This window comes from Antechinus flavipes, chromosome 6 (assembly GCF_016432865.1).
Source record: "Antechinus flavipes isolate AdamAnt ecotype Samford, QLD, Australia chromosome 6, AdamAnt_v2, whole genome shotgun sequence".
NCBI lineage: Eukaryota > Metazoa > Chordata > Mammalia > Dasyuromorphia > Dasyuridae > Antechinus > Antechinus flavipes.
Window position 1 is genome coordinate 110,010,164 of NC_067403.1, and position 18,231 is coordinate 110,028,394.

Genomic DNA, 18,231 nt, shown 5'->3' on the forward strand with positions numbered 1-18,231 from the left:
TCTAAAGTAAGTATTAGCTTCATTGAAGACTTTCATTGGCACTTCATCTTAAAAATTTCCTACTATATAACTAATGTTTGAAGATTACAATAGAAAGTAAAAATTCACCATAAAAATAAAGTATAATGTGACCTCAGTATCACGTGGTTTTTAAACTTTATACTGCAATTCTGAACCTTCTGCTCTGGTCCTCCAGAAGTAAAAATAAGTGGTAGTAATATTTTTAAATTGAAGCTTTTAACATTTCACTTTTTTGCCTTTAAAATTTTAACTCTAATCCAGTGGGGGGAATGATAGAAACATGTACTATTATTAATACATGATCTTTTGAAAATGGAGTTCCAAAGATTCTACACAAAAGTGGATAATAGAAGTTTATATAATGTTTTTATAGATATTTGATATATGCAATAATGCCCCAAACTCAGCCATGACCTTTGTAGTAGTGTTTTCCATCACATCTGAAAATATTGCAGTAATATATTTAATTTAGTTTATAATATAATGATTTTATATTATATATATAATAATAATTAGTCAATAATATAATGATCCAAGACAATTCTAAAAGGTTCATGGTGGAAAATGCTATCCATAACCAGAGAAAAATGTGATGGGGCCTAAATACAGATTGAAGAGTACCATTTTCATTTTGTTTTTATTTTTTTCTTTTTGTTCTATTTATTCTTTTACAACATAATTAATGTGGAAATATATTTTACTTGATTGCACATGTATAATCTATATCAGATTTCTTGCTGTCTTGGGGAGGGAAAAGAGAAGAGCAAAAGGAAGAAAAAACTTGGAATTCAAAATCTTCCAAAAAAAAAAAAAAACAAACAAAACAACAAACTTATGTTGAAATTGTCTTTACATGTAATTGAGAAAAAAATAAAATACTATCAATTTTTTAAAGAAGAAAGTGGTAAAATTAATTATATTTTTTCCTCTCTCAATTCCATAGTTAAGAGTGGTAATAATGCCTTCAAATTCTAAATTTATTTTTTGAAGCCAATCGCTTCATTTTGCAGGATCAGAAAGTACTTGTTTTTGGTCACACAGCTATTAAGGCATTGGGATATTACTAAATCCTTAGTCTTTGGACCCTTCGTTGCTCTTTTCTCAATACTTGCTACATTTAGTTATGGAGATTTCATACCTCATGCCAAAATATTCACCAGTTACATCTGGAAAACATTTTATGTTATGAAAATAATGGATATTTTCTACCTTACCTAAAAGTAAAATGATTTATGATTATGCACTCAACGTTGTGCCTAGTACTGTATACCTTTTCTTATCAGAAGAGATAGCAGTCATTGATATTTTTTTGGAACACGGCAGTTGCAAAGACAGTTAGGATGTGGGCTTACTGTTTGTTGCTGATATATGCAGAACATCTGCATTTGCTAGAGTTTTGGACTGGAGAGTAAAATTCATCTTTGTAAAGTGCATTGACTGACTACACAGAATCTGTCTCATACTTCACATTTAATACATTCCATAAATGGGTGGCCCTGCAAAAATTTAATTTAAAATTATTTTTATTAGATTTTTTAAATGATATTCCAAAAATTGGACAAATATTTATAACTACAAGAAGATGCTCAACAGGTTCATGAAATTCTTCCAATTAATTCTAAATACCTTTGGGAGAAAGAAAGAAGAAATCCCTAGAAAAATTACCACGTACATCTGATACTGAATTAGAAATCGATTTATAAAGAACATCTTAAAGACACACTAATATTAATATTTTTTAAAACCTTGTTGCACAAAACTAAGTTAAACAAACTCGTTTGCAAAGTCAACTTCTCATATTCCATTTTGATAAAAATACTTTCAAAGAATGTTGTCCCATAAACAAATCCATGCTCCCTCCATAACTTAATGCCATGGTTAAAATGAAGTCTATGCAACCTTATTTATTCTTGTTGTCATACAGAAAATAATTGGTAAAAATAATTAAGGCAAAGAAAAGCCAAGCTTAATAATTAAGAGGAATTATGTGTGATATTTGTAGGGTTCCACTACAGTGAATACCTGGGAACCACCAAAGTGTAAGAAAATGGGACACTATGTATTCAGCCCTAGAGGATTAGCTTTAGCATTCAATAAAATAGCAAGCTTGCAACCCCCAGGATCAGGGAAATCCACAAGATTTAAATAAAGGAATTTCAAAAAGTCTTATGGCTTCATAACACTTTAATCCTTTCTATTTTTAACATTAATGCATTCCAAGAAAAAAAAAGCTATTTGTCATAACTTCACTTTAAGCAATAAACTCTAAAGAACCTAGAACAGGTTGGTGCAATTAACAACTTGTCAGTTTCTGTTGATCAACTTTATTAGATTAATAATATTAATTACAAAGTTTTAATCTGCCAAAAAGATAACATAAGAGCATACTAGTATATTTTATTTAATTTTAAATAAACTCTATTGCAAAATATTATTTCTTCAGCTAGCAAGTTTAAAAAAAAAAATTAGATTTTTATACTTGAAATTGTTGTGGCGCTTTTTATTTTGGAAAAAAAAATCATTCCTTTATAATACTTTAGGCTTCTGAAGTGATTGACAGCAATAATACGGTAATCATTACAAAAATGACCTAATCATAAAAATCAAGCATGCTAATTTCTGAGCCATTAAAAATTTACCTTAAATATATTCACATCTAAAATTATATCATGTAAAGAAACTACCACTGTTAACATGGAACGTACTATTTTCTTTTCCATTAAAAGAAAAAGTGTTCCTTCATTGGTAGCCCAGAAAAATTAGAGAACTCTGTAAGGTTTCTATTGCAATAAAGGCTGAGCTTGTTCTGAAATTGTGATAGGACTGGAAATGTTTCACTATGGGTTTCATTGATTTGACCAACATTTCTTAAATAGTGCTCTGTGCAGAGCCCTGGGCTGGAATACAACATTTAGACAAGGCACTGCACCTGTCCTCCATGAAATTCATAGTAACATATAAACACCATTCTCTATATTGGCAATCTGCAAATAGAGTTCTCTGAAGTCTGAAGAGACTGGAGGGGACCTTACAAATGATTCTGTTCAACCCTCTTGTTCATAGATGAAGAAATTGAGGTCCATATAGCTCAGGTTGCTTGAACAAGTAGCAGTAGTAGTTCTGTAGCAGTTGTTTATTTTTTGTTTTCAAAAAGGACCATGGTGTGCAAGTGAGTTGGATTTAAGTAAGGACCGGCTGTGTCAAGTGATATCCTCAGTCTCTACTCCAGAGCCATCTGGGTCCAGTAGAGATTGTTTCTATTTTGGCCAGAAACCCTGAGAGTCTTTCTCTCTCAGAGTGGAATTTTGTGTGTGTGTGTGTGTGTGTGTGTGTGTGTGTGTGTGTGTGTGTGTGTGTGACTATAGGTAACTATACAGATACAGCGGTATGGAGATTATTCTTTGCCTCATTTCTTTCTTACCTAACTTTAATCACTGACTGAGTGTTGCCTCTATTGAAGTTGTACTAGTGTGTATAAAAGAGAAAGTACCAATGATGAGATTTAAACATAGGCCCACTAATTCCAAATTCAATGTTTTCTTCACAGCTCCCTAGAGACTTGAGAATGTTTAGAGGGAAAAGAGGAGAAAGTGGTGGAGATAAATGGAAAACATGTGAGAAAGAAGAGACAATTGCTGAAAAATCATCCTGAAAGAAACTATAACTAAGGCTATTAAATTCTACGTCAAATGCTATGTGATTTTTTTAATGAAGCAAGAAAAGAGGAAGGAATGAATCCTTCAGAATTTTCTTCACCTTCAACCAAATATACAAACCATGGGAAAAAATGATATTCTCAAATGTTACATTAATAACCCTCTTACCAACCTCTATTATAAGCAAATTCTCATCTAAAGTAAAAACTTTTCCTGTGGAAAGGAAGGATATGATTGAAAAGGTCACCCATTGAATTTTTTTGCTGACTACAGTAATGATTAACATGAGGATGAGATAAAAATTCATGCCAATACTAATTACTCCAGAAATTAGAGTTTGCTATATATTAAGAGGGTCACCATTATCCTTGGGTTTATTTAGGGGGAACAGATGATGCCCCTATTCCAAGGTTGTGAGATGTAATGCAACTCTACTCCACTTTTAGCACTAAACACACATTTTAATTAATTAAATATTAATATTAATTTAACATTAAAGGGAAAAGGACAAAGTTTAGCATTATTCACTGATTATCTAATCTGTTTATGTTTAATATTTAATATGTTTGCAGTATTATATAAATACCTGAAATATAATACTGGAGGAACAACTTGACTAGGTCAGCAAGTAAAGTCAACAGGCATTTATTAAGTACCTATTACATGCCAGCTCAACAGCTAGGTGACCCTAAAGTCAGGAAGATTCATCTGCCTGAGTTCAAATCCCTACACCCATCACTTAAGTCACTTAAACCTATTTATCCCAGGTTCATCATCTATAAAATAAACTGGAGAAGGAAATGGCAAATGACTCCAGTATCTTTGCCAAGAAAACCCCAAAAGGCATCATAAAGAGTCCAACATTTATGAAATGACTCAACAACAATAAATGTACCCCTCAGCCACTAACTAGCTAAATGACTTTAGGAAAGTTGTTACATGCCTTGGGAGCTCTATTCTTCACCTATAAAGGGAGAAGATAGCATTGATTCTAGAGACAGAGGATCTGGTTTCATAAATAAACTCAGGTAAGTCATAATTCTTTGGGCCTCAACTTCCTCGTCTTTAAAATAAAGAGAAGCTAAACAGCTTCTGATCTCCCTTACAGCTCTGGATCCTTTTTTTCTAGCTGATAACTAGGCTTCTTCCATCTCAAACAATCTGTGATTGGCAGTATCCATCAAGTCATCCTACACACAAGAAACTCTTAAGAGCAATCCTTTTTGCAGTCCAGTGAAAAGAGAAAACAAATTAATGGAAAAACTATCTGCTGGAGGGATGAGAAGCCTCATACAGTGAAAGCAGTGGGCATTTTCAAAGGCTACAGTTCGATTCTCTTGTTTAGGATGTCAACAAGTAGATAAACATCAATCTGGACCAGGCTGTCTTCCGATCCCTAAAGTTCCCAGAATTCTACCTCATTTGCAGCTGAAAGGGCTATAAATACATTGTGTTGGAACCAGCTCTCAGTCATGACAATTTTCCACAAAGAAGTATTCTAAGCGAATGATCATTTTGTGCAATAGATGGGGGAAAATGGTTTGGGAAATAGCTTTTTCAAAAACCTAAATTATATCCATTTTAAGATGGGAAGCACAAAGGTTTGAGAGAAGCCCACAATAGGCACAGCCAATTGCTTATACCCACATATTTGGAAGGAATTTCACCCCTGTTTTCTTTCCCTGTTACTATTCTCTCATTTCTTAGCTCTTCCCTGCCTCCAAAGTTATCACATCACAGCTGCCTACATCTGATACTGGCTGACACCTGCCAGTTTACATTGAAATGGGAGATCTAGTCTCATCAGGAGGGTATTGAAAACACAGTTCTCAGGTACAAATTCAGCTGTTATTTAAATCTTTTTCTTTATTCATTATATAGACAAAGAACTACCAAGAAGTGAATGAGTTTATCCAATCACCTTTCCTCACACTCAATCCCACTACCATTATAAATGACTTCTTATCCAATGCCATTCATGTCTATGGACACAAAAGTGAACCTAGCCAATTCACTAGAGGCTTTTCTCTAAGTCTGGTTATATTCTGTGGTACCAGTACAGTACTCCACTTTCTCCAAGGGGTCATTTATGTTCCAGCAAAAGAGAAGATGGGGGATGATTCTAGTTATCTAATTATGAAATACGCTATCTGACATATCTGGCATACCAGAAATATTCTGCCAGGAACCAAGACCACACCTTTCTTTTTACTCCTCTCTTTTTACTGTTAGGAGACACCTTATTTTCCAGAGTTAAGGCCCATCAAGAAGGCATGTTTTGAGCTTAGTTAACAACAATCCTTTGCATTCATACTCCAGCAGCTAAATCACAGAACTGATGGTCCCTGTGCTTTAGCAAGCATCAACAGACCCATACCTAAAAAATATATAAAATCAAGGTTTAGCCCCACTGCCTCAGGTCTCTGACACATATGTCTCATTTCTCTCCCCTAACAGAATAAAGAAAGCTTTTTGCTTTTAACCTATGTGAGTTCGTTGGATTATTGTTTAAGTTGTTTTATTTGTTTATTTGGTTGGTTGGTTTTGTGTCATTGTTTTGGTTTTTTGGGTACTTAACAGTGGTTGTAAAACCTCTGTGACTCTGCCCATTTGTTACCAAAATTAATCCTTCTGACAAAGAAAGATGGTGACCTTAAGATTCAGAATGAGAAATGGCCAATTTAGGTATTTGCCATGTTGGATTGTGCATAATTGTTCTAAAAGCTTTTAGTTTGGTTTTGTTTGCTGCTAGTAGGAGAAAGAAAAAATAGATATGTTAATTGAAAAAGTAATCACTTTTTAAAAAACTACAATGAAGATAAGGTTTTATCCAACTCCTCCTGAATTTTTCTTGGAAGGGCAAGCTATAAGAACAGGTTCTTTTCAGGTTGTTTGGCTTGTGGTAGGAGAGCTCTCCGGACATATGTACTTAAAAACTACAGGTCATTTGCTTATGAGCTCCCCCAGCTAAATCACTGAAATAAACCAAGGAATAGACAATTAGAAATCTTTAAATGACTAGGATGCAGTTCAGCCACTAAAATGATTTTCCTAAAACAAGCTGAATCATGTTACTGAATTGCTTAATAAACACCAATGACTCTCTATTGCCTCCAAGATCAAATACAAAATGCTTTGGCATTCAAAATCCTTCATAACCTAGTCCCCTACTACATTTCCAGTGTTCTCATATCTTATTCTAGAGAAAACTAACATATATTCCTCAATTTAGCGATTGTTTCCTGGCTATTCCACGAACAAGATATTCCCTCTCTCCTTTCCCACTACTGATCTCCATGGCTTCCTATAGGTTGTAACTAAAAAAATCCATCTTTTGTTAAAAGCCTTCCCCAGATCTTCCTAATTCTAGTCCCTTCTCTCTGCTAATATTTCTTATTTCTTCCATTTATGCTATAGAGCCTTGCTTTGTATGTATATGTTTGTGTGCTATTTCCCCCATTAAATTGTAAATTCCTTGAGGGCAGAGATTGCCTTTGACTTCTTTTGAATCTACAATCTTAGCACAGTGCCAGATACATAGTAGAAACTTAATAAATGTTGGTCAGTGTTAAAATACCAATATGATATTTTTATAAAGGAAAACCTATACTTATTTCTTTGTTTTCTGAACAGTGCTCCAAAAGGAGTACAAAAAAGGATAGGTTATGCAGAGAGGCATTGGTCATTCATCCTTGCTAAAGAAGAATCCATGTCCCTTATCTCCTCTAGCTTAGAGCTGTGGATGATACTCCTAATAAATAGGAGGAGTCTAGAATTGAGGATATTTAGTCTGAACAAGAGAAGACTTGGAATAGAGATAGCTGTCTTTATGCATTTAAAGGGATTTCATCCAGAAGAGGAGTTTGGTTATATGATTTCTGAGATGCATCCAACTCTGAGAGTCTGTGATCATATTTGCTCTGTTTGAGCCCAAAAGGAAGAACTAAAAGCACTGGATGGAAGTAAACAGGGGAAGCTCTGCTAAGAAATAACTTCCTAACAACTAGAGCTGTCCAGCTCTATCACAGGATGTGGTGAGTTCTCCATTACTTCATCTTAGTCTGGATGACCCTGTGTCAGATATGTTATAAAAGGAAGATTGATATGGACTAGATGGCTTCTGGAATGCCTTCCAAATGAGATTCTGTGATTCTTAAGAAAAGACATTGTGAGAAATTAATCTTATATTTGATAAGTATCATATTGAGACCGAGATTTTTCCCATTTTCTACTTTATCCAAAAATTAAGTTGCGTGAGAAATAGATCTTAGAGATTTATTCTGGTTAAGACCTTACAAGCAATAAAAGAAATCCTAAGTTTGAGCTAATAGGTATATTCCTGCTCAATGTGTTTGTGCCTACCGGTCTGGGAAATACGGGTCCAAATACGGGTCCTCTCTTTTGTCTTAACAAGTAATATGGAAATTGATGTCTCTATTAACCAAGATTTGGATAATGAAGATCACAAGACTCTCATTTTAATCTATCTTACCTCTTATTGGGCTATCTAATCAGAATTGATTGCCTCTCAGGAACAACTACTCTTTGAAAGGTACATGAACTGTGAGACCCTAGCCACAATTGTCTTTGTCTGAGAGAGATAATAAAATGACGATCTTTTTATTAATAACAACCTGGCCTTGTAAATAAAATTGTAAATTGTCCAAAAACCATGTCTTTTGAATTTTTTTAATAACCACAACATGAAAAAATCCATTCCTTAGAAAATTTTAATATGGTTGGCTCATCAAAAAAGCCAAAGTGTTCCCACCAAGAAAGGTAGCCAAAAAAGACAAAGCTTTAAATCTGTTGATTGAGGGTAACAGCAAAGAGCCTAGACTGGGAGGCTAACAGAAAGGTTCTACTGCATAACAATACCAAGCAGTAAATGTAGTCTATTTCCATCACAATAAAAACAACAACAACAACAACAACAACAACAATTCACTTTTCTCACAACCTCAAGAGGTAGCCAGATCAACAGGTCTTATTTTGCTAATGTGGAAACAGATTCAAAGAGGTTAATTGACTTGCTAATAAGTATCTGGAACAGGAATAAATCTTAGAGCCAAAAACCAAGGTTTTGACCTAATCAAATAACAACTTGTACAGAAGTTAATGTACCAAAAGAGAGCAATGATATAAAATTACTAGAGAACTATTACTAACTATAAAAGGGCATAGAAAGCATTGAAATAAATCAGACTAACACAGGACAGTAATAACTAAATGGTAATGGTGATAACTAAAATAACAAACTCAAAAGAGGTAAGGTAAGTAGGATAATGCTGACTGCCAAGTAGGATTTTTTTATATGCATTAATTGTCTGTTAAAAAGTCTGAAAACCCAGATTTATAAGTAATAGACATAAATATGTGACCAAGAATATTTTCCTATAAATGGGGGACAAAAGGACATTTGGAAACAAATGTTTTCAAAATAAGAATTATAAACTATCTACTAGCATGTACAAATGTTCCAAATCATTAATAATAAAAGAAACATAAATCAAAACAACTCTGAGGTTTTAACTCATAGTGATCAGATTGTCAAAGATGATAAAGAGTCAATGTTGGCAGAAATGTGGGAAGAAAGGCACACTCATACACTATTGGTGGAACTGTGAATTGGTCCAATAATTCTGGAAAGCAATTTGTAATTTTTTGAGAAAAATTAGTATTCTAATCATATTTATTGACTCAGAGACCCCAGTACAGAGCATAATCACCAAAAAAGACAAAAACAAAAAGAACACCTCCATGTATACAAAAATATTAAGCCCCAGTTTTTTTGTGGTAGAAATTCAAGCCAATTGGAATCTTACCACTCTGAAGAATAGGATTTTTTAAATGCTGTCTCTGATGGATAAAAGTTACATTTAAAAAACTGTTCAATATTTCATTTTTGGTGAAAAAGGAAATACTGAAGTGAAAAATATCATATGAAAAGTCTACTGAATGTGCTTACTGTTGAATGGAGTAATTTGTGCAAATTATATCTTAAGGAAACCTTTTCATATTTGTGGTGAAAAATTGTTTACCTAAAAAATGTCAAGTTTAAAAGCAGAAAATTTAGCAACTGAAAAATAAACATTAAAATGTAATTTTGTCTCCCCAGAACAATATTTATTATTTTCTCCCCCAACTAGGATAAAACTAGTTATGATTTAAGTTTTTTCACCCTTATATTTTGTGTAGACCCAAATCAGCAAGGAACATACTGGAGTTCCTTTGGATATGGCCATCTTTGAGAAAAGTTAAGAAAAATTGTATTGAAGAGAAGAGATTCTATTTATTGATATCATATTACCTGCTTAGTAAATCCACTAATTTAGATTTAGAACTAGAAGGCTCTTAGAGATTATTCAATTTAACTTCCTCATAGTTATACATGAGGAAACAGACCTAGAGAGAGAATATGAAATACACAGGCTCACAAATACAGTGAAATTAAAGAGCTGAGATTTGAACCTGGATCCTCTGTAATACTATGATATTATATGTGTTTCTACCAAATATACTTTATTATTATATATCCCAAAGACTATAATAAGTTACCATCTGCAAGTGAAGTTAGGTCACAAAAATCAATAGCAATGATATATTGAAGGAAATGTGATAAGAACTATTCATGTAGGAAGAACTCTGGGGATTTACATGAACTCTAAGTCATTAATGTCACATGATAGCCAAAAACAAACAAAAAATTAATATGATTTTAGACTCCATTCATATAATATAGACTACTCTGGTCAGACTTTATCTATTAGAACTACATTCAGTTCTGGGCACCATGATTTTGGAAGGATAACGACAATATCCTTGAAATTGGAGAGAGCAACCAGCATGATGAAGGTACTCCAAATTATGCTATAGAGGAATGGGATGAAATAACTATGAAATAGACAAGCTATTGAACTCTAAGCATCTTAAGTGTTGATATACAGAAGAAAAAATAGATTTATTCTGCTTGACTTCATAGGAAAAAACAGAACCACTGAATGGAAGCTGAAGAGAGAGCTCTAAGTTGCCATATGCTTGGTTAGATAAAACATTAGGAGGAATGCCTAAAACAACTGCTATTTAATTATGGGGCATGCACAAAACTCAAGAAAGAAAAAAAATTAAATCATAAGTAGTTATAGAATGTAAGGGTCCTTGCAATTATAGCATGGTGCAAAAGAACAATTGGGGGGGAAGAAGGTTCTTAGAGAAAAGATTAAATTATCATGACTTTTTTCAGCAGCCAAATTTATGTGATAAAACTTGAAAATTTCCACAGATAAACAACTTGCAATCATTTTACCACAAATATATGAAAAGGTTTCTTTATTGGTTTCAATATAAGTGGAAAAATATTTAGGGAAGCAAACTGGCACTTGTTAAATTATCTACCATATGTCAGGCACTATATGAAACATTACAAATATTATCTGATTAAATCCTCACAACAATCCTGGGAGGCAGATATCATTATTATCCCCATTTTACAATTGAGGAAAATCAGGCAGAAAGAGGTTAAATGATATGCTCAAAGTTGTACATAAAAGAAATGTCTGAGATCATTTTTTGACCCCAAATTTTCTATCTACCTAACTGCCTTAGGGAATTTTCTTATGTAGGAATGTCCTACCACTGGACTATATATGGGTGAGTGTGTATATATACATAATATACACACACACACACACACACACACACACACACACACACACATATATATATATATATGTATGTATGTATACACACACACACACACACACACACACACACTGGACATTATATGCCCCAGAAGAAATTAAAGAGGAAAGAACCTATATGTAATAAATATTCATAATAGCTCTTTTTTAGAACAAAAAGAATTGGAAATTAAGGGGATGTTCATTCATTGGAGAATGGCTAAACAAATTATGATAGTTAAGGTAATGGAGCATTATTGTGCCTTAAGAAATGACAAAAGTTAAGGTTTCAGAAAAAAAACTGGAAAGACTTTTATGAACTGATCAGAAATAAATGAGCAAAACAAGAAAAACAATTTCAAAAAGTGTAAGGTTACTGATAAATGCAATTATCAATCTTGGTTTCTAAGGCTTGATAATGAAATATATTTGCCTCTATCAAAGAGAGAAGTAGTTTATTTGAAAACCAGGTTGATATTTACTTTCACATATGGCCACTGTAATGATTTTTTTCTGCTGTTACAAGGAAAGGTGGTTTTGTTTTTAGTTGGGGTTAAAGGTCAGATTTAGGTGAGAAAGAAGGACAAGGACTGGAATACCAAAGATAAAGAAGAAAAAAAAAGTCTAACAATCTCTATGGTGAGGGTGAAGAGGAGGGAAAAAAAAGGTAAAAGAATAAATTTACATGATAACTTTAATATATACATTAAAGAAATAGTAAGTTGGGGGGGAAAAGATGATTGTACGTGAAACTACAGATCTTTTATGTACATTATATTATGGTATAGAAATACTTGTTTTATTCAATAAATTAATTAAAAAAAAAAAACAAGGCTTGCACACTATAGAATTTAGACTAAGACTACTATTGACTGAAATTTAAAAAAAAAATATTTGTGAATGCTAAGAAAAAAGGAGCATAATTGTAGCAATGTCTAAAATACACAGAAAAGAGAGAAGTCCAGAAGGAGACAGAGTCAAGCAAAGCAGCTTTAAAGCTAACATGCTGAATTTGTCACATCACTTTCTTTTAAAAAAAGAAAATAAAATTTAATTTTTTAAAAATTGCATATAATAGAGATTTCATGTTTTCATGTACATTCCTCATTTTTTGTTATTTTGTTTCTATAGAACTGATCATGTTTGATGATGCTTGTTAATTACACTTGAAAACAAAACAAACTTATAAATTAAAAAAATAATAATTGTAGAATGGCCTGCATCTGTAGGTAATGAGCTACTTCACTGGAGGTCTTTGAGAAGCAGCTGAATGACTATTTGTCAAGACATTATAAAGAGGCCTAATCATTTAGGTGTGTATTGGATTAAATGATCCCTGAGATCCCTGGCAACTATAAGCCCTTTGGATTTTATTGTTTTCTTAATACTCACTCATTTTTAAAAATTGTTAGAAGATAGAAGATACTGACATGCAAAGTTCATTTTCATTCCAAGTCCTTCCTCCACCTCCCCCAAATCCCCAGGGTTCCAGCCTCATCCCAAGTAAGGCAGATGCCTTAAAAGCAGATCTGTTCCTTATTCATCTACCTATCACTGAAATAGACACCATAAGAAAACTGACTCCATTTCTGAGCTACGGGATAGCATGATGCATGGACAACAATATAAAATCATTTATTCTGCACCAAAGGAAAATTTAGAAATATCACAATTTTCTGATGAAACTATTTCTCTTATTATGCTGTCAGCAATTCTCTCCTAAGAGGGGGAGGAAGATGCAATGCTCCAGACTCCAGATTCTAGACTAAAAATAAAACTTGTCATGATACATCTGATAAATAATAATGCAAACCATCAGCAGAAGGAGATGGGAAAGTGATAAGGAGATAAGAAATCTCATTAACTGGATATTTATGAGAATTTATATGTAACTAAGAAAGAGTAAATAGATAGCATGTCTATCATTCAATTCTATAATTGAAACCTTGGGCTAAAAACAGGAGTCTTAAAAAAAAAAAAAAATAGTTCATCAATTAAGCCCAAGCACCTTACAGCTTGTTCTAAGGCGGAAGTCACAGGACTCCTTTACAGGCAAGGGAAATGAGGCTGAGAAAGTTCAGATTATTTGATAAAAATTACATACCTATATGTTTCCTGGACTGGATTTGAACTCAGTTTCTTGATTCCAGGTCCAGGATTCTATCCACTGTACCATCTTGATTAGGATATATGTCAATTATAATTTTTATCATAGAGTATCAGTTTTAAAAATGGACAATTATCCTACTGAATTTTAAAATCTTATGTTAAATTGATTTGCCATCTTATTGAACTGGAAGCAATCTATTAAAAGTTTCAAACTCTTTGCATAAGCACAGAACTTTGCAGAGAAAATTTCCTCTTCATATTTTACCATATACTTTAGAAAAAATTAATACTTAATGTTTGTTATAGAACTACAGAATCCCAAGGTTAGAAAGGATTTTAAATATCTGGGTCAAATTGTAGCCTATTTGAATTTCTTTTCAGGTAGCTTTGCTTAAAGACCTCCAATGAGAGGGAATTCAACAGCTCCACACTCCACAATCCATTTTATTCCATACCTCTAATTGTTCTGAATTTTTTATGCTGATCTTTCACTTTTTAATCCTGGTTCTGTCCTTCCAGGACTGTTCCTTCTCCCACATAATAGCCCTTCAAATATTTGAAGAAAGTTAATGTTCCCTTACAATTACTCCAGATTGGCCATTCTAATTCCTTCCATTCTTACACTTAGAAGCCAAGTAATCTAATAGAAAGGATGTTGGAGTTGGAGTTGAAAGAATTAATTCATTCCCCCAGCCCTGAGACTTTGCTTGGACTAGATATACAACATATATATCCACCACCACCATTTATCCTGCAAGAACGCTGTAAGGAAAGACTTTTGTTGAGCTATAAACTATAAATTATCTTTTTATGACTTTTTTTTTCCTCCAGAAAAACTGTAGCTTTGGCCCTTGTGCACTTTGATGTCATGAAACCATATTTTTGACTATATCCATGTCCTGAATGATACCATTCAGCTTCAAAGTGCTTTATCACTTGTAGCCATTCAAAAGAATTCAATTCAGCAGCCTTTGGGAGCTCATTCTTCATTCCCAGGGCAATCACAAGGGATTATTCTGAATTAGGTTACAGATTTGTAAACCACAATATTAGTAGTGAAATGTTTAGGCCTCTGGCATCCGTGGAGAATTTCAAAGCAAAGTTTACTCTGAGCCTCAACATTCCTTTTCAGTGAGACCAAAGAGCAATATAACCTTGAACTGTGCTCTGAATGTAAAAGGCACTTGAAAAAACTGGATTTAGAAGAAAAAGATTTCAAAGATACGGCTTTCTGGAGAACATCTTACCTACCCCCCTTAAGTATAAATTTTAGATCCATTAAACTCGGCTTGGATTTTATCTTCAAGGGAACTGTAGTTATTGTGGCATTCTATGCACAGCCATGAAGCCTGTATTTTGTTAAGTGAAGATATTTCTTGGTTAGAAAAATTTTCACCTTTTCAAGCTGAGTACTAATGAGCTTCTCCTGCTCAGAAAGAGAAATGGATTGTACTGAAGCCCCGAGAAGTCTAGGGCTCCTCTCTACTTACCTTCCTTTTTGTTTTCCTACTATACTAGTACCTTTTTTCCACTATTTGTGGTGTCTTATGGCTCACCTGACCCTTGTTCCACAAATGACATCATTCAAACCAATTCCTGGCTCTCCATTGGCTGAGATGTAAAAGACCCTAATTCGGGATTGGTTTCCCATGATTTCTGGTTTGCCCCCTCCACCTGGGATCCTTAAAAAAAGAAAAGGCTGCTTCACTTCTAACTGGAGCAGATTCTAGCTCTGGTGCAAGGGAGGCTACTCTGTAGAGCTCCCAATCTTCCTATTTCTCTTGGGGACTAGCGGGTGACTTTTACCCAATGTCTTCCACTGAACCTAAATCTGATTCTAGTGCTCATGCAGCCGAGCCAGCAAGCCAGGGTGTACTGGCATCTGTGGGTAATGTTGTGCTTGTCAGTCCTACCAGTAACAAAGATTGGGCTACCTCTGCTTCACTGAAGAAAGAAAATCTTCAACTCCAGCCAACAGATGAAGCTCCCGAGGAGAACCTGCCAGTTTTTCTGCAAGCCTCGCCTTCCCAGGTTACAGCTATTCCAAGTTTGGCCTCCAGGGCCAAAAATGTTGTAGCCAGTATACGGATTCGGGATTTGTCTGTGGCTTTTCAGAGTGGGCTGGATATTACTAAATCAAAGTTTGCCATAGACACTAAAACAGCATCAGATTTGGCCAAATTTGATCAGAGGATGTTGGATAGTACAGATGAGTCGCAGCAATCTGAAGAAGGGGATGCCCATTACCTGCCTATGACAGATGATGAGCTGGCTGAGATTGCTGAGATTCAGTCATCAGGGGAATGGAAAATACCATCCCTCCAACAGCAAAGAAAAACACAACGTTACTTTGTGCGTCTGGGATCCCTGCCTCTCAACCTCCACCAGCAGGCCATTGAGTACTCCGTTGTAAAACTAGAGCAAATCAAGCAGAATGTCTTTGAGACTCACCTGCAGCTTTCTCAGATCATCAGCTTAATTAATAATGTTAAACAGACTGGTACTCCATGGTGTGAGAGTCAAGAGAAACTTGACCAAATATGGGTTCACTGGAATCGATTATTTCCTACAAATAATAAGCAAGATGCTGCAAAGATTGAGTCCCGTACTCTCCTCCTATTTATGAAGCTCTTCTACAAGCTTTTGAACATCATCTTACTGCTCTTGTCTAGCACACGAGGCCTTTACGATGACATTTGGAGAAAGATAAGGCAGAGTCTTTATTGTATAAGAGAGTATGAGGCTACCCTTGCCAACCTGAATTCCTTTCAGGATCTTTCTTGCAAGTTCATAAACCTAATCCAGGAGGAGAGCAGCAAGATCCTAGCATTCCTAGACCAAATACAAGACAATCTGGCTGAGGACAAACCTTTCACTTGGATCATGGGACCCTTTGTCCCATCCAACCAAGGTTCCCAAAAGGCTGAGAAAACTTTTGAGAAGGTTTCAGAAGACTAGAAATGTCCTGGTTCAAAGGATCAAAGGTTAGCATATAATATTTTTACATATATTCTCATTTATTCCTCACAGCATCCCAAAGAGCTAAATCCTATTATTATCCCCTCTCCAGAACCACAAGAGGAAACTAAAACTGAAAAGTTGCACAGGGTCATACAGGTAAACACCTGAAGGTAGTTTTGGGGATCCTCACAACATTCCAGTGAGGTTAATAGTATTACTGTCTTTTACAGATGAGACTGGGAGATGAAATTATTTAAGAGGTCATATCTAGTGAATGTCTAAGGCAAAATGTAAACTTTAAGGAGATTCCTGACTCCAAATCTAAAATTTGATGCTTCTTGGCTATGTGATTTTACTAACACTTTCCTCCAAATTACCATTTCATGAAGGACACTTACTGGAAAGTGAATGTTTTCATCTTTAAAGACTACTTCTAGGCTAATTTGTTTTTACTTTCTCTCCTAGATTTCGGGAAGCCAAGTGTCCAGAATTCCTTATGGGTTGGTCTTTTTCCAGTTGCCCTGAGACCCAGAAGAACAAGCAATTAAGTAACTAAGCTGCCTCTAGTGAACTGGGGTATTAAGGGACAAACAACCAAGACCATCTCTCTAGCATGTCCCATAGCAATCATGTTCTGTTTCATTGGGCCTGTTAAGATGTAATCCATATCCAGGATGTTAGTAATAAGTAAGACATCCAATATCCTTGAATTGTTTTTTTGTTTGTTTCTCCTCAGTGGAACAAGATAACTTTTGTTTTCTGTCAAATTTTAACTGCAGCTTAAAAATTATTAAAAAAAAAAAAAAACAATGAAATATTTTTATCTGTTTTCCATTAAAATTGGACTTTTAAGCTGGGGGAAGGGACAGGAAGGAAACTCCTTCCAACCACTACCACTTACTGGTCATCACTGAAAGTAGGAGAAAAAAAAAATTGTCCTGAAGGTGAATAGGAAAAACTCCCTCTTTCCAGAACCTTTGCATTATCCCCAGATGAATCGGGTTAGATTTTAGGTCACTACTTGGATTCAAATTAGAAGCACCTGAAATAAGATGAAATGATCAAAAATATAGTTTGACTGGGTCTATGCCCTGTCTTTAGGAAAATAAAGTAGTTCTGGTTATTTACTTTCCAAAAGCACAAAGGGAAGAAAGCTATTACTAAACAGGACTATTCTTTATTAATTAAAAAAAAAAAAAAAAAAAAACCTCAAGATTGGTGGGACTGCTGAATCCCAAAGCCTTTTTTTTTTTTTTCTTAATTGAGAAATTAGGCCCAATTCCTTTGAAACGCCTACTTCTTTTGATAACAGTGAGAGTCAGTTCTTGAGGAACTGATTCCTTTGTTCACAATGTGAAAATCATATGGCCAGCTTTATATGTTAGCTCTCATGCTAACACATCCTGAGTTAATGCTCTCAGTATCACTAGGCTGAGAAGGTCAATGATTGGCTGCATCAGCTAGAAAGAACAAAGACAAAAAGCAACAATACACATGTCAGCTGTAAGTTGGAGGTTCCTGATGGTGAGGGAAGGAAAGGAGAGGGACTGGATATAGGTGAACTATTGGTGATCCTTCTAATTGTTTTAATTCTTATTATGAATTTGATCATTACTTTAAAGCTTTCCTCTCTATCCACCCCACAGCTATGATAACCCCCAATTTCTCTAACTATGTTTAGAAAAGATTTTTCATATTTCCAGGTCCTTAAACATCTAGCTAGTGTGCTTTGGGTAGTGGGAACTAAAGGCCAATATCAGAGATTCCTAATAGAATCCACCTGTGAAACTGGCTATCAAAAGTGG

At 34.5% G+C, this 18,231-nt stretch overlaps 2 protein-coding genes across 2 annotated transcripts in view; one reads left to right on the forward strand and one right to left on the reverse strand.

Moving 5' to 3' along the window:
- Positions 1-18,231, reverse strand: part of GPM6A (glycoprotein M6A) — a 491,980-nt gene that overhangs the window by 426,546 nt on the left and 47,203 nt on the right. The window lies entirely within an intron of this gene.
- On the forward strand, positions 15,167-17,241 carry LOC127540777 (perilipin-3-like). Its single transcript, XM_051965635.1, has 2 exons — positions 15,167-16,449; positions 16,892-17,241. Exon 1 carries the CDS (start codon positions 15,275-15,277, stop codon positions 16,421-16,423), a length of 1,149 nt encoding a protein of 382 aa, XP_051821595.1. The 5' UTR covers positions 15,167-15,274; the 3' UTR covers positions 16,424-16,449; positions 16,892-17,241.